Consider the following 24,323-nt stretch of genomic DNA (forward strand, 5'->3'; position numbering starts at 1 on the left):
TATTTCGTTCTTTGTCATTCAACACCTAAAGTCAAGTATCAGAAATCCACATAAATAAAAATATAAACCTAATAGCTAAAGTCTAATTTTTAATTAGAATTACAGCCTTTAAAAATCTTTTTTTTTAATGCAAACACATTTCAACCGCAAACACTAAATAGCAATTTTCCAAAATGCTTTTAAAATGAACAAAAATCATACCCGCGCTTGCCACACATCCGAGCCGAACACCGCCGATATAATATGTATAGCCATGATGGTGAATTGTGCTTCGGTCACATCGATTTTGCCAAAGCGCAGCGTGCCTGAAACGTAGGTCTGCCAGTGGGCGCAATAGAACAGGCCAATGGCACAAAAACACTGCAACAGATGTTAGGTTATAAAAATATATACATACATACATATACATAGTATGTTTATTATTACATCTGAATGATTTGTAGTACGCACCTGAAAGAACAACCAATTTGGATATTGTCCTAATTGGCAGGATATACACGCGGAGAGCGCGACGAAAACGGTCGATATGGAATCGCAACCATGATCGAAGAGCTCACCCAATGGCGATTGGGTATTTGTGCGTCGCGCCTGCTTGCCGTCGATCGAATCCAAACTTTGATAAACAAAAAGTCCGAATGCGCACAGCAGGCTAGCCCAGCCGGGTGGCGCCGACTTGCCATCGGGACTGTAGCTGTTATGTGGGGAGAAAAAAGACAAGAACTTCAGTTAAATTATTCGTTTATTAATAACATATTTACTATTGTATAGGTTTGATCGGTTGGTGTTAAGTTGAGAATGAAGCAAATAATTGAGACACTTTTATTTTTACTGTTTACATACATACATATGTATATTTATACGAGTGCATGGATTTTATAGCCTCTACAGTGTCTCAAATTGCCTTCACTGTTTATAAAGAGAAATCAAGTAAATATTTATTAAATGAAAGTTAAACAAAGAAAACTCTTCATTGTTTGTTATACAAAAATATCCGAATTTACTCCGGTTTTTTTGCAGTAGAATTCACTATAATAATGATCAGATTATCGTTATAGGACTTTAAATAGCAAATACAACTTTACAAGAAAACTCCGAATTTACTCTGAAATTTTTTTGCAGTGGAACTGACTATAATAATAGTCAGATTATCGTTATACACCATGTAAAAGCAAATACAACTATAATTTAGGCGTTTTTAATATATTTTTCAAGAACAAAAATACTCCGAATTTACTCCGGATTTTTTTTCGTAGAATGCACTATAATTATAATCACATTATCATATTTTACAGCAAATAAAACTATATTTGAGTAGTTTTTAACATATTCTATCTAACAAAAAATACTTCGAATTTACTCCGAAAAATTTCCGACATCTAAATGCAAATACAACTTTAAAATAATAATTTTTAATGTACTTTTCCTTGACAAAAAATACTCCGAATTCACTCCGAAGAGCTTTTGCAAAATAAAGCTCTGTAATAATAATCAGTATAAGTCTGACGAGACTCTCCAGAATGCCTTGCTGTAATATAAAAGTGGTATAAAGTTATACCGACGTCGTAGCCGCTGCAACCAAATATTCGGAGTTCTTTTATAACCCCAACGCAAAAAAATGTGCTATTTGCTAACTAATAAAGCCAGAGTATTAGTAATTTCATCAAATTGTTGAATCATTTTATTTATAGTAAAATATCTTTGCCTCCATGCGACCTAGTATTATTTTCCCACATAACTGGGTGTTCCTTAAAAAATCATAAAATGCATAATAAAAACTTGATACGCTTCCAAGTATTTATAATTTATTGCCCTAGTTTAATACTTAATGGCTTGGCATTGACTGGTAGGAGCAACTATTATTAGAAAAACCCCTGCACTGTTTACATGACCCTTCGAGTAGACAACACGCATTCAAGCAACTCGCTTATGCTATTAGCAAAGGTCTACAAAAAACAATTAGAAATATGTACGAAAAAAAGCACGCGAGCCTAGCTAATGTACTTAGGTGTATGAGTTATTAATACGTTTTACACATATGTATATACATACAAGCATACATATGCATGTATACCTTGATTACAATGGTCACTAAATGGAAATGATGTATTGATTTATGCTGAATCCGAAGAACTTTAAATAGTTAAAAAAACATTTTCCTGACAGCATAAAAGTGGAAAACTACTAAAGTTTTACAACTTTTTAATAATTTGAAGGTACTCCTTGTATAATATAAGCTTCCAAGTTCAAAACGCCACTAACAAGTCACATCTGCCAATTACCAATTATTTTCTGAATATTAAGCTCAAAAATCCTTCTCCACCTGGTCTTTCCAACAGAGTGGAGGTCTCTCTCTTCCTATGCTTTCCCCGGCGGGTACTACGTCGAATACCTTCAGAGCTTTCGCTGCCTTATGTAACTCTTCTGGAGAAAGCAGAACTAACGGTGCGGTTGTTGAGGCCAATGATATCAATATCATCGGCGTACGCCAGCAGCTGTACACTCTTATAGAAGATGGACATTCTCTATTTAGATTTGCAGCTCGTACTATTTTCTCCAGAAGCAGGTTGAAAAAGTCACACGATAGGGAATCGCCTTGTCTGAAATTTCGTTTGGTATCAAACGGCTCGGAGAGGTCTTTGCCAATCCTGACAGCGCTTTTGGTACTGCTCAACGCCAGTTTATACAGCCGTAATAGTTTTGCGGGGATACCAAATTCGGACATCGCGGCATAAAGGCAGCTTCTTCCTTATCCCACGGTAGTTGACGCAGATTGTGGGATCTCCTATTTTTTTGGATTTGGCAAAGCACACTTAAATTCCAATCGTCGCGCATGCTTTCGACCGACCATATTCTACAAAGAAGCTGATGCATGCTCCTTATCAGTTCTTTGGCGCCGTATATGAATAGCGCGGCCGGCAATCCATCGGCTCTCGCCGTTTTGTTGTTCTTCAGACCGGTATTTGCAACTCGAACTTCTTCGTGGTCAGACAATAGAACGTCTGCGCCGTCGTCATCGTTTGATGATACGTTATGGTATTTCAACGCTGTAACCATATGTCGGTGACTTAAAATCCTCCAGCGCACATTTGAAAAATATGCAATATAACATATGTGCATGTACTTAAATGCATGCAAATTTCATGGCACATTAGAATCATAACAATTCAAACTCAACGACCTGTTGCGAAACATTTGCGATGTAGAAGTGATCAAACTGTTGAATAGATTCACCAATTGTAGGCTTTTTCCGACGATTTGCTGCTTTGCTTGCAAAAGTCAACGCCAACACCAAAGCCATTGTCAACGTTAACCTCAATATCAGCGGTTGCGCTAGCAACAACGATGACAATTAACTGTCAATTCGCGCCAAAAACAAACACGAACACTCTCAGCAGTTTCTCATAGAACCGCAAGCAAGATAGAATGAAAGTAGAATGAAATGAGTGCAGCAGGTAAAATATGAAAAAATGTGTGAATAAAAAAATTAATAACAAACAAGAAAGCCGGCATATTGGAATATGCACATACACTATTATATAACTACTAACAAATATTCAGTGAGTGCTGTGTGCGCTGTGAAAAAGCCGGTTAGAAAATAAAATGGGAATTCGTCATAAGTCGCTAAGCAAAACAATTGCATGTGTTGTAGGGAGAGGAGTGGGTGAGAAATCGCACAGCGCTAAATGTCGCTAATTTGTATGCACTTGCGAATGTGATGTGCGCAGGAGTGCAAAGTGCAGCGGATCAAGTTGAATAGCAATAAAAAAAAAATAGTTTGCACGCTAATACAGATTTAGACATTAGTACAATTGTAATGCAAATGTAATGCTGTAATGCGCAACTATAAAACAGCGACACGTACAGACTCGGCGTGTGCATTGCCTACTCGTGGATATTATATTCAATTCAGAGATTTAGCAATTGTCTTAATAGTTTGTAACACGCTCAAATTTATATGCAAAATTGGCTGGAAAGTGTGAAAATTATAAATCGCATCTTTGGAATATATTCTATAGTGAAAGGTTATTAAATGTTGATTAACCATTTATACACATATTAATTTTTACTTTTTCTATAAAATAGCTGAATTTCACGCTGTTCTTAACTGGCTTTGTGTTTTCATGTGTGATTGAGGCTTAGTGGCATTGTGGAATCAGCTGATGTGTGCTTGTCATAAAGACATCAAAAAAGGTAAACAATGCTGACATGAGTATGTGTGTATGTATATATAATATTACACTGCTATGCGTCAACTTACGCATTATTTTGTTAATACTACATTAACTTACGTCAAATAATTTGAAATTATAGTAAGTACTGATAAAGCGCACGATTTTTGAAAAAATAATTTAATATGTACATTTACATATGTACATACATACATATATCATATGTATATTTACAGTGCCTTTAAAAAATTACATTTTATTACCAGATTTTCATTATACAAATAAATTTAAGAAAATTTCACTAATTAATTCTTTTAAGCCAAGAATTTTTTCAAAAAGACTTTATTCCAACAAAAGTAATAACAAATAAGTGAAACTAATAACAGGTTACTAATGTTATAAAAAAGTATTACTTCTATATACAAGGTGCGTTCCAAAGTAAATAGGACCTTACAAAAAAAAACAGAACAAATGGTTTTATCGGCAAAATCAATTTATTTTATTCAAAATAGTCTGCTTCGGCTTCAATACAGCTTTTTGCACGGTCCAAAAGCATGTCGAAGGAGTGTTTTAGCTCGTTGGTCGGTATGGACGCCAGTGTGCCGGTGCAAGCCTTTTGAATGGTCTCTACGTCTGCATAACGCTTTCCTTTCGTGGGCAAATGCATTTTTCCGAAAAGGAAGAAGTCGCACGGTGCCATAACAGGTGAACACGGGGAGTGGTTAATGGTTAAAATGTGATTTTTGATCAAATAATCGTCCTTCGAATGTTGGATTTTGAGCAATTTTTGGTCGTCAGCCAATTTGTGCGGAACAAACCGTGCACACACCTTTCGTGAGTCCAAATGTTCGGTCAAAATGCGATAAATCGATGTGTTGGAGATGTTCAATTCCATTTCCATGAATTTCAATGATGTTTTCGGGTAATTTTTGATGAATTCACGCACAGTTTCAATGGAATTTCCGTTGATTACGGATTTATGTCCTCACAACCACTTTGGAATAGACAATCGATAAAGATAGCAGATTCTAATGCTAGTCGACATATACATACATAGATGGCGCTACCAGATTCAAAAAGTCCTGTTTACTTTGGAACGCACCTTGTACTATACATACATAGATGGCGCTACCAGATTCAAAAAGTCCTGTTTACTTTGGAACGCACCTTGTACATAGGTATGTTATAAAGATTTACATATAGTAGTCAGTAGAACCAGCAGGAAATCTTTCGGAAAAAAAGTAATAGCTCGAAGTAAGTTAACAACATCATTTGAATATTTGAACATTTAGTAAGTCATCATCAAATCAGTATGTATATGCAAATTTGCGAGTATAAAAAGTGTAATGCGTCGTAATACCGAGTTGTATGAATATTACGTAAGAAATGGTCTTTGTATTCCGACTGCCGATATCAGCAAAAATACATTAAAAGGTATGTACATATACATATGTATATAAAAGTCAGTATGTATGTATATATGTTACAATATGTCATAACGTAACACAATCAAAGCAACAATACAAACAAAACAACAATTGTAGCCGGAAATCATTTCATTCATTGCATTTTTGTGCCATTTTGTTTTTGTTTGAATTAATAATTGAGTAAATTGACCAAAGCTACACAGAGTGTTCGTGGATATATATCTACCTAAATATATAATCGTAAATATATTTAGGAAGTAGACAAGATAAGGTGTACAGATTTCAAAGCCATTAAGTCAGTGACAATACAAGGTCTGTCGCAAAAGAAACAGAACTTTTTAAATATAACTGTTTCTGGTGGCGCCACCTATTGGTGGGTATATGAAATAAAAAGTTTGATCTCTTGTTGACATTTCGTAAAAATTTTAAGACAATTGGATAACTACAATCGATGTTATCGATCAAAAAGTGACAGCAGCTTTTGGTCATCGGTCGTAAAATGCAAAGAGCAAATATTAAATTTTGTTTTAAACTTGAGAAAACGTTTACTGAAACATTTCAAATGATGAAAAAAGTTTATGGTGATCAGTGCCTATCCCGTAGTAATTTGCATGAGTGGTTTAAGCGATTCCAAGAAGGTCGTGAGGACCTCTGTGACGATCAGAAGTCGGTCGTCTTCAGACGTCAAAAATAAAGACAATGCTGATTTGTTTTTACGATTCCGAGGGTATTGTACACCGAGAGTTCGTCCCACCTGGCCAAACGATTAATGCTGTGTTTTACCTTGGTGTTATGAAGCGTCTTTTGTCACGCATTCGTCGTGCTCGAATGCCTGCCACCGTGAGGCAGGGTCCTGGCGCCTGTTGCACGATAATGCGCCGTGTCATCGGTCGACGCTTGTCACTGATTTTTTGACAAAAAACTCCATATTAACCATTAATCACTCACCCTACTCACCTGATCTGGCACCCCGTGATTTTTACCTATTTAGAAAACCCATGAAAGGACACTGGTTTCAGGACATTTCAGCTATTCAAAAGGCGACGACCGATATTCTCAAGAGCATTCCGAAAAATGACCTTAAACACTTATTTGAAATGCTAATTGACCGGGCTAAACGCTGTATCGAAGCAGAAAGAAACTACTTTGAATAAAAAAATATAACTTTTGAAAAATATTAATTTTTTGTTGTTTTTTTTTAACAGTCCTGTTTCTTTTGCGACAGACCTTGTATTCTAATCACGCTTAATAAAAAGGTATTCAAAAACGTCTATTTCAAAAATTAAAACTTTATAAAAATATATTAAGAGTTCATATACAGCTAGAATTTTCAAAAAATCGCAAATTAGAAAAGTCGTTTCAGAATATATTTTTTAGTGATTAATCGAAGATTTTTTCACACCGATAAATATTTTTTTATAAACAATTTAAGACCGAAATTTTAGTATAAATCGATTTTTTTTTTTTTTTTGAGAAACCGCCATTTTGAAAAAAAAAATTTTACTTATTCCTTCAATTAATAATTAGATTTAACATTATTTTAACGAAATCTGTTTGGTTTTTTAATTTCAGAGCATCCAGTTCAGAGATATAGTGGTCACGATAAAACGTATTTTTTGAGAGGAGCTCCCGGAGATCAGCTGTAGTTTCCTTTCCAAATAAATATTTTTACTAATACCACATAAGTCTTAAAATACAGTTAAGATACCATAATAGTGTACAAATTTTTGGATCAGTAAATTTGAAAGTTTTCTCAGAAAAAATTCTGGATTCGCTTTTTTCGGCGTTCTGTATATAACCCCTTAAAGTGTTTGTGGTGCTAAATTTATAAATATAATATGAATATGTCTTTATGTAGAAAAGTATGTAGATCAGGGAACCATTTTTTTTTTTTGCTTTATCTTGACTTCTGCTCTACAAAACGTTACTTAGACATATAACCATGTGCATGGACTACTGATTTATTTCCCTCGCGGACAATAAAATATTGATAAAAACTGTAGAGAACTACCCAACAAACTTAATCCAAAAGTCTTCGGTCCAAACGGGGTTAAATGCCGAAAAAATAGCGCTTGGACGTAAATCCGGAACCGGCTGTCGTGGCTACACATCTAACACCTCTCTCCCTCCGATACCGTTGAAGCAGCACGTTTACTAGGCCTACCGTTGGATGGCCTCGATGACTTGACTTTACCCCCCTAACGGGGACTAGCCAACCGTTACAACCGTTACAACAAAAACAGAACTACCCGAATAACCTGTAAACCTAAAGATAATGGTGCCTTCCAGCGAGTTATGTTTAGCTAAGAATCGGCATCGAACATCTCGCTAGACCACTGCAGCGGCAGAATTACAACCAGCTACAACAACACCATAGACCATTATACTCAACTTAAAATTCATTGATCATATGATATAATTCTTGGTACATATATACATATGTATATATGTATGTATGTATGTATATACTTATGTATGTATATCAATCAATTAGAAGGATTTATGTTGTTTTATATACTTTTATAAACAAATATATCTACATAAGCTCGAAATTTTTTTTTGGTGCATTGACATTTGTATTATCGGATTTTATATATTTAAACGCGATAAGATATTGTGCAAAAAAATAGAACCGTCTAATCAAGGTGACATTTATTTTGCCTAGTCATGGTCTGCGCAGTCAAACAAAAAATACAATACCAAATACAAAAATGCGAAAAATACAAAAATACAGTGATTACAATAGATTGAAATATGTATGTATGGTATATGCAGTCTACCAAAGCTAAATTCATACAAAATTTGTGGAAATGAAGTTTACTATAATATAATAATGTGAAATAACAAAAAATTTGTTTTTTTTTAATTTCACATTAGAAGTGTCCCTTTACAGGCACAGTTTAACTTTAGATGTTTTTCTTAAAACTTTATAAAATTGAGTTAGGCAGTTATGTTATGCATACGTACATACACATTTTAATCATCTGTATTATTTGATAAGATTAGCAAAGTTTCGTTATAAATAACGAAAGCTATTATAATGGAAAAATATGTATATCATAAATCAGGAGATAATAATCAATGGCAAAACAAAGAATGCAGAACTACAGATTATCATATATTCCAGACTAACTTTTGTTTCGAAAATTCATTAAATAAATGCCGTATTATATATGTAAATGCATATCTGCTACTATATTCATTTCATTGCAAGTCTGTATAAAAATATTCTTTATTATTCTTTTATTATTAAGCGTTCACCAATATTGGGGACATGCGTAGAAAATATCTTCACTGACAGATTTTATTGCTTTCACTTTGCTTTCAAAGTCAGCAACTACTCATTATTTTAAAAAATTCCATTTTATTACTGATTCGGTATTTGTTTAACCCTTTCGGTGCGTTTTTTGTACTTTGCTTTGCTTGCGCTTGCTTTACTACATTCGTTCTGTGCTCTGTTTAATTGAAATTAGTATCAACGTAATTGACCTCAGAATGGCACCGTGAGACTTGGGATCGCATAACCGGCAATTCATTTGCACATATGTGTAGTATATTTGTACATAAATACACACACACATACACACGTTCTCCCCAATGTAACCAGTGTCAATTGAAAGTAATTCAATTACTGAATTTTTAGAAAAATTTAATTTTTTAGTTATTTTTATTTGAAGCAATACATACACATGTTTATTGTTAGACAGGTGCGCAGCATTCTTAAATATTTTATGACATTTAATAAACGCATTTACTGTGGTGTATAAAAAAAGACTAATAAAGCGAACTAGAATGTCACTAACCCCCATAGACAAAAGTTCATCTTAAGTCATATAAAACATTGTTGCGAGATTCAAAGTTGTGAGTGAGTAGATTCCGGAGAAAGTACCATTTACATATATTACTGTGTGTATAATTTTTAATATCTTCCGTTCACATTAAAATAAATAAAACAATTCACAAATAATTGTGGAATAACTTTTAGGAAGATAATTTTGACAAATTACTTCGTAATCTGCTTTATCCAAAACTATATGAAGTCACAAATTGCAAAAAAATTGCTAAAATTTAGTATTTTTGAACACACTAATGGGCTTGTGAATCATGCAACAAGTAATAACTTAAAAGAACATATACGCTAACTAATAAAAATGACACAAGAATGCATTTCAACAAGGGAGAAATATAGCAATGACGGCAATTAGTCTGTATTGCATCTGTTTACCCGATGCAAGCGTATACAGACACATAAATGTATGCATTTCATATATTTATAAATTTTACATACATACATATGTACATATTACAGATTGATTTACATCTGTATTGCTTAGTCATTCTTTTGGCGTACACTGGTACTCAAACAGTGTGTTTATGGTACCAAATAGCAGCCAGTAGGCGTTTCAAATTCTGTGATGTGGCCCAATGCTTGACTATGGCGGAATAGACAACAACAGACACAGCGTGAAGGTAACAGTCAATGAGATGAAAGCGATCATTAAAATCGCACATACTTATGTACATACATACTCGTACATGATTGAGCAAAAACGAAAGTAGCGAAAATATTTTAAGAAAATCAAAAGAAAGCTAATGCCAGTAGCGAAGACTGTGCAGCAAGTTAGCGTGTAATAAAGTCACAAAATTAAAAATTACACACGAGTTTGCTAAACTACAAAATATAGTATGTCCATATGTATTTCAAGTTTTTTGTCATAAAAATCTGTTTATGGTATAAATATAGGAGGCATGTATAATTTCATTGTATAATGGAAACTATAACAACGAGAATAATAATTATTTTGAGAATAAATTGATTTACTTTTATATTTTGAAAAGCCATAAAGTTTCAATACTAAGCAAACTAAATTATTCACTGCACCTTTTATTCTGCTGACAATATTCAGATGAAGTAATTCGATTTCCTAATTAAAGCACCACCTTTTTGGGTGCATTCATTATTTTCTAAAGTTATACATTTTTTAGTTTTGTATAATTCGTGGACTAAATGTAAGCGAAAACAAGAGTTGCAAAAAACACAAAGAAATTTGAGGTCAAATTAAAGGCAGCTGCATTCAAAAAACAAAAAGTGCAAGTTCAGTCCGAATATTATGTGTCAAAAAACTCAAATAAAGTGAGCTAATTCGTATGCAAAGCATTCAACATTGACGTAAAACAAGTAAATAAAAACATTGAGAGCCAACCTTAAGTAGAGGGAATTGCAGCGCATGTAAAATTAAAGTGCCGGCTTTATTTTAAAAAAGATAAATGTATACTTTAGATAAGCAAATTGATAAATACTTTAGAAAAAATATTTTTTAAAACTAGGAAGCATGCCTGTTAGCACAAATTTGATATTTTCTTGACATTACATTTCCCCATTTGATTATTCTCAATGCACTTTATCACCAGTTACTTGCTTTCATCCGCTATATTTGAGCAACCACAAAGAGAGCAGTTGTGTGTAAATATATAGCAACTTTCTCGGCAAATTTCTCTCAATAACAACAAATTGGCAGCAGAGGCAAGAGCAGCGCTGTCAGTATCAGCATTGTTTTTATTGCAGCAGCTGTTGTCATCGGCACCGCAAATTACGGGAAATGTGCGAAAAGCGCGAATTGCAATACCGAAAATGGAAGGTTGCGAAAATTTCCTAGCTAATCAGAAAAAACCATTGCACCAATTAGCGCGATAAAAATTACTACGCAACAGCCACCTATATACATATGTACATACATGGCACTTCAACTATAATTTTCGCAATAATTTTCAAATGTCAATATTTGTAGCGAAATATTTGTACATAAAGTTTGCACAATATACACATATTTATATGCATAAAATTATTTTTATTTATTGTTGTTGAATACTTACGATACTAATATTAATGTTGTCACTATGTTGACAATCAGTCCAATGATTGTAATGAGATTGGGCGCCAACCATAGCGGCGTCATTGAGACAAGCCAATTCCACCAAGGCTGTAGCCATGGATCCAGCAGACTGCTGCTTGTGCAGGAGTATTTGTGTTCCGACAACTTTTTCAGCTGTTGAGCGCTGAGTACACGCTCCTTGTATGTGATTGATGACATGTTAATGCGCCCGAAATTTTCTCGTTGCTGTGGAGGTCAGTTTCTGTAGTTGCGTTGGTTATGCGTGCGATTGTTATAAAATTCACGTAATTTTTTATATAAGTATAAAATTTTTTATTAGAATTTGCTTCAAATGTCCTAAAATACCTCGTATATTGTTATAAGCTAGATATATATGTAAAATAAATAACAATTCTTCTTTCTCCTGTGGTTTTGTATGATTTCAAACTTTTACACCTATTTTTTAATGTGCACTACTTTTACTTGTGCGATTTATTCACGTGTTTGACTTTTACGCTTTTGTACAAGTTTCGCTTCAAGCAAAAACACTTATTTTTTTCGCTGATACGTGTACACACACTTCTATAAATACAATAAACTTTTCCACGGATTTTGACCAAATTTACGTATCATTTTCTTGTAAAATTTACTTTTCTTACTTTTATTATTTAGCCGGTTTTTTGCTTTAATTTCACTGTTGCAAATACATTGGCTTCGTTGTTAAATTAATTGTTGCTACACGAAAATTCAATCCATTAACTTCAGCACACTTTTCACTCACAATTTCCACGTAATGATCCGATGAAAATGCACTGCTTTCGAATGTGTGCAAAAGAACGACAAATGTCGAGCGAAAATTTCACATAAACGATGGCCAATAGAAATGTCAATGAGGAGATGTGTGGAAATTTGCGGGAGCTCGTGTGCGTGTTTGTCAAAATTGTTGTGTGCGTGTTGTCCAATTAGAAAAGTCAGATTGACAATTGGCTGTTGGCAGGGTTGCATGCGTGTTTTTTTTTGAAACAAGTTTCTATTAACGGTTTGCGCAAACTTACGAAAATATGAAAGTATGCAAAGCTCGGAAAAAAATGTAATTTTTTCGTAGCTTATTCGAAAAATTTGACTTATGGCAATCATACTTAATTTAAAATTGCGGAAGTGCACATGTACATATCATATAAGGAAAAAATTGATTGTTGTTGCTTATATTCATGTTTCATTGTACATGTTTATACTCGTCCAATGTCTGTTTAGAGAGGATATAAAATATTAGAGGTCTTATCAGGATGAAATAATTTATACCCACAAAAGCATTTAGAGTGGGCAATAGCTTGACAAGTACATTATGGAGCCTCAAGCCAAAGATTGTCAGGTAGAGCGGTGGCATGGGCATCGTAAGCAATACAAATTTCGCTGGACTTCAATTATAGAAGCTGCATAAATTTTCCTTCATCTGCGCATCGGTGGCAATCCAGAAGGTATTGGTGCTGGCATAGCAGGATGTCATGATATACTCAGTGATGGTCAAACGGCATTTAAAGCAATCACAGCTTATGCGTTTACATCGCTTTTTATACAGAACGGCTGAACAGCCTATCAGTTCGCAACCCAGTGCACCTTAGCTGGATGTCAGCTAGAAAGAACTGTCTGACGAGTTTGCTCGCTATACAGCTGCTTTCAGGATGGTAGGAGCGGGACCCTGCATTGCGGTTGATCCTCATACTCACAGGCATGCAATCAAGGGAAGCTTTTTTAACCTCTAGACACAAATTCCGACTGTTGGTGGCATTTTATACTGGACACTGCAAGCTCAATACGCACTTGTTTATCGTGTGTATAACCTCTTGTGCAACCTATCGGTTTATAGACATGGAGCCAGAAACTACAAAGCATCTGAATCTAGCCTGCACAGTAGCTTGTGGGAGGAAATATTGAACCCCCTTTTATTTTGCAAAACAAAGAGAGGCTTGTTTCTTTACTGTCATATTATTACTATTATTATATTTAAATTTTATTTCATATTCATATTTTATATCAAGGCATACAAACGTACAATATGTTATATAATATAAATGTATGTCATATAATTTATGCAAATTATAATAATCATTTGCTTAATTATTACAAAAATAAAAATTAAAAATATAAACACGCTTACTTATTTAATATATAAAAATATTAAAATGTAAGAAACAAAAACATTTCACAAATTATTTAAAAAATATGTATATGTATATACGCTTAAGTATAATGAATAAAGTTGTGCTCATTAACTGCTTAACTGTGCCATTTCAATATTTGCTTACATAATTCGCATACATACTATGCATTAGTTAAAAATTTGTGTTTTATAAATTTTTATAATAATTTTGAAATCTGTTTTCTCGCTTTTTTTACATATGGAACACCCTAATGCTTAATAATTTTAATGTTTTAATATAAAGTATGTTATGTATAAAACAAATGTTTTTAAGTGAAAAATTCAATTTAAAAGAAAAATTTTTTAATAATCAAATTGAATTATGAGTAAACAAACACAAAGTTGTCGAAAAAGCTAAATTTTATTTAAAAGTTTAATCATTGAGAAAAATATTAGTGAACAGAAATTAATTGAAGTTTGCGAAAGAGCATTTGTCAAACCTTTGTGTGTATTTGTTTAAGCAAAAATATTCTATTTGAAACCACTTTGTCAAAGAAACGAATTATTAAATGATGACACGAGCCAGCTAACTTTAATAAAAGGGGTTAGGGGTAGTCAGCACTTAAAAAACCAAAAAAATCGATTTTTTTTCTTCTCATTGGCTATTATTTCGAACAAAATTTTTTCTTCTGGCAACCACAAACAAACTAAACTTCCAGTTGACATTTAAATTTATTTTTCGAACAATAACTATACTTTCGCTCTTAACACAAATATTAAAATCAAATTACACAGCATGCGCAAACGAAAACTGCACTAACGGGCTGTTGCTGCACCACAATATTGAAAACAAACTTAATTTAAAATAAAAAGCAGCCAAATGTTTTGCATGCAATAAATACGTTTAACCATTTCTATTAACATTGCTGCGCATTGAGCAGCAAAACTTTAATTTTTATATACTTCTTTAATTTATGGCAATATAAATTACTGCTAGAACCGTTACGAGTGTATCTTATTGTTGTGCAATGTTTGTTTTATTTTTTTAATTTACGTGTTTTTATTACAATTCAGATTTTTTTCGTTGACATTTTATTAAAAAAAATTGATTGCACACTTTGCCGCTTCCCTATTTTTAGCATATTTAGCGCTATTGCGTACAAAAACGTGCGCCACGCAGCAAATTTTACTGTTAAATAAACAATTTGTCACCAAATAACGCTTGCCATACTTTTAGGCGCAAATTATGAACGTAAAACTTGTTTGTTTAAATATTTTTTATTTTTATGTTCACATTTCTTACGCATTTAAATGCGTAAACATTATTTACGTACTAAATACAAGTGTTGCTATAAATATGTATGTATATATATGTATATAAGAAAAACCTAATAAAATTATTATAAACACTATTATTTAATTTTATGTTTAATTTTAAATGATGCACGTCACTTAGCACTTTTTATTTGTGTAAATTATTTCATGTGTTTTATTATTATCAAAACTTTATGTTTACGAAAATTTGTTGCGCAACGAAAAACGTGGCAGATACAAAAAATAATATATATATTTATAAATTTAAAACATGACACAATATTTAGACAAATAAATACATTGTTATATAAAAATATACAGTTATACAGCTGATTAAAATTTATATAGAATATTTTAAATGCAAATTAAAAAAAAAAAAATAATAATAATAAAGTAGGGGCACCGGAAGACGGCATTTATTTGAAGTATATTGCAGCAAAGTTTTTTGCAACGCAGCAACAAAATATTTTTTTCAACAATTTTTTTTTTCTTTTTACAATTAAGCAATTTTTTTTAATAAACAAACTGTTTGTTTAGAAAATATTCATAAATATGAAAAACAGAAAAGATCTAGCTCAATTTTATCATTATATTTTTGAAGTTAAGCTCTCTATGTGAGCTAATTTGTGGCTTTTGGCAAACTAGCAAATGTTTTCTAAAAAAATCTGTTTTGTTTTTCACTCAAAACGAATGAACTTCATTTGATTTTATTCATTAAAAATAAATTATTTAAAAAATGCATATCAAATGTTGTAAATTTATGTTTGTGTTTATGTTGCTGTTGTTGTAATCGCTTTTAATTGCGTGTACCGGTTTTATTTTTGTTTTTGTATAAATTGTGTTTTTGTATGAATGTTTATTTGAGGCTGTGTGCGCAACGAAACGCGGGCCTGCAGCGTAAATTTAGTTTAAAGGAAATTTAACCTCGTAGGCAATATATAATTATTAAGAAAAATTTACAAAAACAAAAAAATAAAGAAATATGTATATTTGTTATTTATAAATTAATTTAATTTTTTTAGTTTTCACAGATTTAAATTAGCTGTTTATAAAGGTTAGGTGACGTTTAAAAAAAAAACAATTTTATGAAAAAAGGAATTAAATCAGTTGGATAATGTTACGATATAATAACAAAAAAATAATATCAAATAATAATAATAGTAAAAAATATTTAAAAAATAATAATTAAATGAAAACTAATATTAGTAAAATAAAAATATTAAAAAAATTATAGAAAAAGAAAATAAAAACAATTTATAAAAAGTTAATTAAATAATAACAAAAAACTTAAAAAATAAAATACAAATTAATACCTAAATAAAATAAAAATTAATACATAAATAAAATAAAAACATGAAAAAATATAGAGTGTAATAAATAATAAAAGTAAAATAAAACCAAAATAAAACACAAAAAAATTAAAAATGTAATTAAAAATATTATTTATATAAATAATAATGAAATTAAATTGAATATAAAAAAATAAATATGAATAAAAAAAAAAACTTATAAAGATTAATACCTAAATAAAATAAGAATATTAAAAAAATATAAAGTGTAGTATAAAAGTAAAGAAATAAAATAATACCAAAATAAATCACAATAAAAAACTTAAAAAATTGAATTAAAAAATATTATTTAAAAAAATAATAATGAAATTAAAATGAATATAAAAAAATGAAAACATAAAAAAAATAAAAATTGTTATGGGAAAAATAAAATTAATATAAAAGTAAAAAAAAAAATAAAAAAATTCTAAAAAATTCAAAAAAATTCAAAAAAAATAAAATATAGTATAATAAAAAAATTTAAAAAACAATAAACTTTTCAACGAGATTTTTCAATCTCGTATTTGCCAAAAACTTAAAAAAAAAGTAATTAAACACAAATTAATGTAATTAAATAAAATAAAAAACATTAAATGACGCTTACGGGGTTACACGGCTTGAAAAAAAGTATTTCTTATTGTCTTAATTAATGCTATAACACCGCAGAATATTGTCCCACATATTTAAATTGATTTTACTGTAAAAGCATTTTTTTCCAAACTGAGTTTTCAAGTCGGTTGTCAAGCTTTCTCGTGAACTACTCAAACGATCTTAATGATTTTTCACAGGTCTTCGAGATATAATTTACAAGGTAGTGACGAAGTATTTTTTTTTTTCAATTACAACTATTAAAAAAAAAACAACGAGTAATTAAATAAAAAAATCAAATTTAATATTAAAAAAATAATAATAAAAAATTAAAAAAATATTAAAAATATTAAAAAATAAAAAAATAAAAAAATAATAATAAAATATTAAAAAAATAATAAAAATATTAAAAAAATAAAAAAAAAATATTAGAAAAAAACAAAAATAAAAAAAATATTAGAAGAAAAACAAAAAATAAAAAAATAAAAATACTAGAAGAAAAACAAAAAATAAAAAAAAATATTAGAAGAAAAACAAAAAATAAAAAAAGTATTAGAAGAAAAACAAAAAATAAAAAAAAATAAAAATATTAGAATACCAAAAAAAATTGGAAAAAAATAAAATATAAAAAAAATTAGAAGAAAAAACAAAAAATAAAATAAAAAAATAATAAATAAAAAAAAAAAATAAAAATGATAATAAATGAAAATAAGAAAACAATAATAAGTACATATATAAAAAAATTAAAAAAATATTAATTTTCAAATAAAAATATTAAAAAATTAAATTTATTTTCAATAAAAATATTAAAATATATTTATTTTCCAATAAAAATATTAAAAATATATTTATTTTCAAAAAATCATTAAAACCAAGTATAAAAAGAATAAAACCATTAAAAAAAATAATAAAAATTACGTTTAAAACAAAAAACAACAAAAACTATGCAAAATGTCCCGACAAAGTAAAAAAAACTTATAAAACAACTGCGAATTTTACCGAATTTATTTATTTATATCAAATTACATTGACGAATAAATAGGTCAACTCGCAGCTTGTGCTACTTTACTGCATCAAATCACGCAAAAAGCGCACCTGCTTCATATCTAGCGCTGCAGTCGCAGTTTCAGCCTCAAATGAAAATTCATGCGGCAGACAATGCAAGACTATTTCGTTTTGTGGCTAAACACGGTCTGTAAAGTGCGCTTTTCAAGCTTTTTCATCGCATACAAAAAACACTTATACATGCATATATACATATGTATATGTGTGCCTAACGGTAATAAATGATGCTGTGATGTATCGCAGTTAGATGTAGTATGTCTGTATGTATGGCTTTGTATACAAATTGAACCACTGAATGAGGGGTCACACAACTAATCGTGGCTGTGGTGTGCATTTGGCGAGAGTTGCATTTCTACACACCAACAAAAAAAAAAACGAAATAAATTGAAATAAATGTATAACCTATTGTTAGCTATTGCCAGTATGCGCCAATTACTATGTATACTAAATACTTTAAATTTGAAGAATTATTGAAGTGTCACTTGTTGTTGTTGCGCGCTTGTGCATGATTACAGTACTACAATTCTGATTGCTATTGTTGCTGTTATAGCGGCAGATGTGTGTGTGAGTGTGATTTGTGAAAATTTGCTGGTGGAAAGTGTTTTTATTGTTGTTGGCGGAGTGTTTTGTTGTTGTTGTTGTTGTTGTTATTCTTGTTGTTGTTGTTGTTGTTATTCTTGTTGTTGGTGGTTCGTTTTTCAAGTATTGTTTTTGTTTTTATGTTCGTTTATTGTTTTTGTTTCTTGTATGCAGTGTTTTGTTGTTGTTGTTATTGTGTTTTTTTGTTTTTGTTTTTAATTTTCTTTCATTTATTTGTAATTTTCATTTATATATTCATTATTTTACGAGTTTCTATTCTATTATGAGTGGTATGGCGTTACATAGGTTGCTGGGAAGATGCCTTTCCGATTGCCGATCTCACCATTCCACCAATTCTCATCAGATCGATCTGTGACGGTGATGACGTCGCCGCGTCTGAAGTCCAATTCACCAGATTCTTGTGGCACAAAATCATACAATGCTTGCACGAGCATCTGTTCGGTGGCGAGAGGAGGAGAAAAGAGAGAATGGCGTAAGAGAATATATTAAATAAATAGAAAATCGTAAAAGATTACAATAAATATAGTAAGAAGGTAATAAATTGTATAAATCGGTAGTAAAATAAATGCGTACGAAGTAATATTGCCTACATTTAGGAGCGCATGAAATATATAGACGATTAATATACGGCGAGACCAATTAATAAAAACTTTGCCTAAATTTAGGCGCGCATAAAACGTCATAAGTAAGAGTTAACAGGAGAGTAGTTGTTGTTGTAGCTGCAGAATTCTGCCGAGTTGACAGTCCTTGACCGGATAAAAAATTTAGGTCCGTTATTGTTACATAGATCCGACTGTCGTGGGAACGTTTAACTTAACGGTAAACACGTTAACTTCGACTGATCGAAGCTATAATACCCTGCACAGGTTCATTTCTTAGAGCATTAACATAAATAACGGTCTTTAACTTGATTTTGATCGATCAGTTTGTATGATAGCTATATGCTATAGTGGTCCGATCTGAACCATTTTCTCTAAGATCGTAGCATTGTCTCGGACCATCATCTAAGCCAAATTTCGTCAAGATATTTTGTCAAATAAATCAGTTTTCCATACAAAAACCTCTTTTGGATCGGTCACTTTGTATTGCAGCGTCAACTTATGGTGATCTGAAGTCAGCGATACCGACAAATAAGCAGTTTCTTGCGGAGATAAGGAAGTGTGCGAAATTTCCGTTCGATATCTCCAAAGCTGTGGTACTTTTCCTTACAATCTTCGTGGTAAAAATAGTTTTCGGCCATAAAAAAGCACGCTAACCCCATTTCGTTTAGCACTCACCTCTTCATGTATCATATCTCGTAATTTGACATCTTGCGATCTCGATACGCTTGCGGTTCGATGATACTCCACCAGCTCGTTGAGTGAGTTGAATTTAACAACCCAAAGGAAGAATTTACCCTGTGCGTCGCGTAAAACTTTGAAATGTTGCACACCATCGGGGCATCTGCGAGTGTATCGGAATAAAAAAAAAACGGAAAATTAAAAATCTCATGCATTTTCGGGGGACAAAATGTACACTTACTTGACTGATAATGAGAAATCACCAGGACTGGATTCACTAATGCGAATTAAGAATGCACCTTCATGTTTGTTTGAGAGCAATTTCTCAGCATCGGCACGTGTGATGCGGCCATAGTACCAGCTGCATTTATTACAAAAAAATACAAATAAATAATATTTTAAAAAAATTTATATACGAGCTCATCACACACTCACTCATGATTTTTCATTTCTATATAGTTACTGGGTATGAGACCCTCTTTACTGTCTAATTCGGCACGATACCAATTTGAATCATCTTCCATGTTTAAAATCTGTAAATAGGAAAGTAAGAATTTTTAATTAATTTTAATATTTGGTGGAATATAATTTTGCTTTCCAAAAAAATAGATTTTTTGAAATTTACAAGTAGATATGTATGTATGTATAACCCCTTTAGTTGTGGTTTTTTACAAGTTGAGTTTTCATTAAATTTCATAGCAGTTGCGGGCTTTGTTGTTGATAATTTGTTAGTAATAAAAATGTAAAACAGTTCAAAAACAATTAAGTATTTTTATTTTTGCTATTAACAATTTTTTTTTAATTCATTGTTTGATGTTTTGTATAATGAATTGCTTTGGCAATAAATTTGGATAACAAGCCAGAATAATTTACTGCAAAACTTTTTATGGCACTTGCAACGTTTTTTAACTTTTTGAATTTTTTTGATTTTTTTAATTTTTTAAATTTTTTTAAAAATTTTTTTTTTTTAAATTTTTTTTTTTTGAATTTTTTTTTAAAGTCCTCAGCTAAAAGTTGTATTGTAAAATGTTAATTTAATTAATGAATTCAGTGCAATTGTATTTATTATTCTTTTATGTATATAAACAAGTCCTTTTACTAGCGGAGATGTGGAAAATTAATGCGAATGTGAGTTTACTTGGTATTTATGAGTCCTCCTGAATATCAATATAAGCTGTGACACATTACATACATACGTACATATGTATGTATACTCATGAACACTTTTGGTCGTACTGTGTGAGAATTGTTTATAGAATTTTACAACAGCGCGCACATTACTTTTTTTACTTTCTGAAATATGTAACGTGCTGCAGCCTCCGTCTCGGGCAGTAGTCGCGTTGACCCAAATAGCATTGAAGCGTGAACTAGCGCCGCGTGACGTGAAGCTGACACAAAAAAACGCGAGAATTCGTTGACAAAAGTCATTAATAATTTGTTGTGCGGAAGCGAATTGCGAAATATTTTCGATTTTTTTTCTATAACATGCGCACATACATACATATTTCGCCTATACTCTATAATTTTAGTAAATTCACATATAAATATTTGTTTGTAAATAGATACATACATATGTATGTGTCAATTAGACATGGCACAATGTCAACATTCGCATTCGAATTTCATCGCACTTTATTTGTCTTATTAGCACGAACTTCGAACATGCATAGACTTGTCATATCAATGAACTGTGAATTCCAATTGGAATGGCGCCCTGTTGCAACGACAAAAGCAGAAAACAAAAAACAAAGAAAAAGTGAAATATTCGCTAACGAGATAAATTATTTCTCTACATTTAATTTTGTATGTTTGAAGAAAGTTCGTGTAATTATTGGTCGTTGCAAGTAACTGCAGTTCGTCAGAGTTGTAAATGCTTTTGTCAGAACGTGCAGCAATGCGAGTATGCATTTTTTTATAAGCCGCGAATTTTTGCACGATTTGAATGAATTTTTAAATAATTCAAATGAAGGTCATTTGTGAGCAGGGCACGTAAAAGTATTGTAAAAAGTTGTTTAAAAAGCCTTAAAGTAAAATGGAAATCAAAAGTAAGGTTATGTTATGTAATGTTATCGAATAATTCACACCGTGCGATCGATATTAGTTAACGAATGCCTAACCTCGACATCGATAGCATCGAACTACAATTTTTGATTTCGAATTACTTTGAACATCGGTTTCCACAAAGGCCGCTCCTAGGGTACCGAAATTGATAAGGATTTTATCGTGTTAAGGGGTGTTATTTCGAAGACCTAACGCTGTTTCGATTGGTAAATTAAAAAAAAAATACTTTGTACTATTAGTATGGAACGTAGCGGATCCGACGTAATTGGGGAAAGTGCTAGGAAGTACATAAATTCACTAATGGCTCACTATCAGCAGAATGGGAACAGATCGGAGTTACTACTACTACTATTGAATGACTGAGCTTCACTTGAGCTTGACAACTATAGGGGCATCCGCTGTCGAAGCTTCTTCCGACATGAAGTAAATTGTAAGAAGTCTAAAGATCTTTTCGCTCTAAGCAGGGTATTAGACCTTCCGTAGTTGTAGAAATTTTATCAAGTCATTGTCGTTATCTAAGCGGTAATATTTAAAATCATACGGATTCCAATTGTAAACATTTTTTGGAAGCAATCAAGCAATAATCGTCTCAACAGGACGAACTTGGTATGAAGCCGTTGCGAGATTCAGCCATTTAGGTGTTCAATGTAATGAGATCCAATTGCAGCAGTTTTCTGGCTTCATATAGGGACTGCCTTTAACAATCCAAGTGTGTTCCTCATCTCTAAGATCAGCTATAGATCCTAGCCTTTACCAAGATTCACTGAGATCCAACTGCTGCAGTTTTCAGTGGACATAGAGCTTGCCTTTAACAATCGAAGTCTCGGAAAGCAGCCCTAGAACCTTACCAAAACCTAAATCCACTGAGATCCATAACACTAGGGTTAGGTTAGGTTGTAGGGTTGATCCAAAATCGATGCATTTCACTTGAACAGATATTCGTCCTTACCCATAAACTTCTAAAAATTTATCACCATCACCATATGATGATCAGCCATCGATCTAGTGTTTTGAGCTTACTATAAATTTTGGTAAGGCGGTCAATATCACTCCCAGCAACTTAGCTTGGTTCATTAAAGGTATGTCTATCCAGATATTTCAAACTCTGTCTGGCAAAACCTGGACAATAAAGAAGGACAACAAGATGATTCCAGCTCGCCTTCCTCTATACAGCTATGTCAAAGAGCCAACGACAGAATATTTTGCTGCATCGCATGTAAACTATTGTACAGTGTACAGGCAAAACACCTATAATTGTGGCTAGATTGACTTCGCTAAAAGCCAGATCGTTACCAGCTCACTTGAAGTCCAAAGGTCCAACGCCAGTACACAAGCAGTCATCGGAGAACCGACTCGACTCCGAACAGATGAAACTGCGGAAAGAATGCGTTGCCTAGTCAGCTCGTTGGTTTTGCAGTTTCCAGCGGTTCTACTGTGAGTCCCACACGGGTTTAATATGGAAGAAGCTTGAAGCTATTGCTAATGAAGTCATGCATTCCTTAACTAGTTTTGAGCGCACAGTCAGTGAGCTCAGACCTTACTGAAGGAAGCTGCACTTCGAAGCAGTACATTTACTGCTATCTTGATGGCAGCCATCTCCGTTTGAAAGACGTTACAGTGATTTGGTAGTCTGGACCTAGAGTTGCTGGAGAGCTTATAACACTAAACATTTTAAGGGAATAAAAAATCGTTTGATTTGTCTGATTTACATAACGAGCAGTGGGCAGACCGCTTTAGCTACAACTATCTTTGATGAAGTTCCAATGACGTGTTATTATCTCAAGTAATTTGAGCTTCGACTATGGAAGACAAATAAAATCTGCAACAAGCTACAAAATAAACAATAAATCACAAGAAAAACTAGCGTACACAGAAATCACCTACAACATAGTATATTTGAAGACTGAATAACTGGAAAATGGAATTTCTTAACGACACGTGCGATAACCTCAACATACTAGAGATGTAATCGATATTTTTGCGTTGGCCGCGTAGCAAAATGTGTCTGAACGAACAACTGTTTTTTGTTTTTATTGTAACACTATATGCATTTATAGCAGTGCTATAGGTGCGGTAAGTCACCACACTGTGGCACCCAGTGACTCGCCTCAACTTTCCGAAGCCCACCGCCAAGCCACCTCATCGTCACCTACCAACATTATTATTTATCACATTACACAAAGGCATTGCTACATATATTTCCTCGCAACTGTTTATAACATTTTTTAGCTGCGTGTTGTTGTTGTTGTCGCGGTTGCGGTAGCACATCGTAAATGAAATGAATATGCCAAAAGAGGTGGCAGATGAAATATAAAAATTTCCACAAAGGGGAGTTAATGGGCGTGAGCGTAAATGAACTGAAATGTCAGATGAAACATACAAGAAAACGCAACAACAAAAGCAAACACAAAGAACATGGCATTTAATAAATAAAGTGGCGAAGAATATGTGGAAAGTAAAAAAAAAAAGTTCAGCCAA

At 32.1% G+C, this 24,323-nt stretch overlaps 2 protein-coding genes across 8 annotated transcripts in view; both read right to left on the reverse strand.

Annotated features, from left to right (window-relative positions):
• Positions 1-12,360, reverse strand: part of LOC120780098 (cholinephosphotransferase 1) — a 28,359-nt gene extending 15,999 nt beyond the window's left edge. For 2 of the 7 annotated variants that reach the window (XM_040112377.1, XM_040112380.1), the window contains exons 1-3: positions 11,471-12,359; positions 451-691; positions 202-360 (exon numbers count right to left, since the gene is read on the reverse strand). In XM_040112377.1, the coding sequence (XP_039968311.1) occupies positions 202-360; positions 451-691; positions 11,471-11,688 (618 nt within the window). In that variant the 5' untranslated portion in view covers positions 11,689-12,359. Of the gene's footprint in view, positions 1-201; positions 361-450; positions 692-11,470 lie in introns of all 7 variants that reach the window. The other 5 variants (XM_040112374.1, XM_040112375.1, XM_040112376.1 and 2 more) reach the window with 5 other exon arrangements.
• A 6,337-nt stretch (positions 12,361-18,697) lies between these two features.
• LOC120780099 (growth factor receptor-bound protein 2) overlaps positions 18,698-24,323 on the reverse strand; it is a 36,284-nt gene continuing 30,658 nt past the window's right edge. The window contains exons 2-5 of the mRNA XM_040112382.1: positions 20,220-20,317; positions 20,026-20,145; positions 19,782-19,947; positions 18,698-18,938 (exon numbers count right to left, since the gene is read on the reverse strand). Coding sequence (XP_039968316.1) covers positions 18,765-18,938; positions 19,782-19,947; positions 20,026-20,145; positions 20,220-20,317 — 558 coding nt within the window. The 3' untranslated portion in view covers positions 18,698-18,764. The remainder of the gene's footprint in view (positions 18,939-19,781; positions 19,948-20,025; positions 20,146-20,219; positions 20,318-24,323) is intronic.

This window comes from Bactrocera tryoni, unplaced genomic scaffold (genome assembly GCF_016617805.1).
Source record: "Bactrocera tryoni isolate S06 unplaced genomic scaffold, CSIRO_BtryS06_freeze2 scaffold_151, whole genome shotgun sequence".
NCBI lineage: Eukaryota > Metazoa > Arthropoda > Insecta > Diptera > Tephritidae > Bactrocera > Bactrocera tryoni.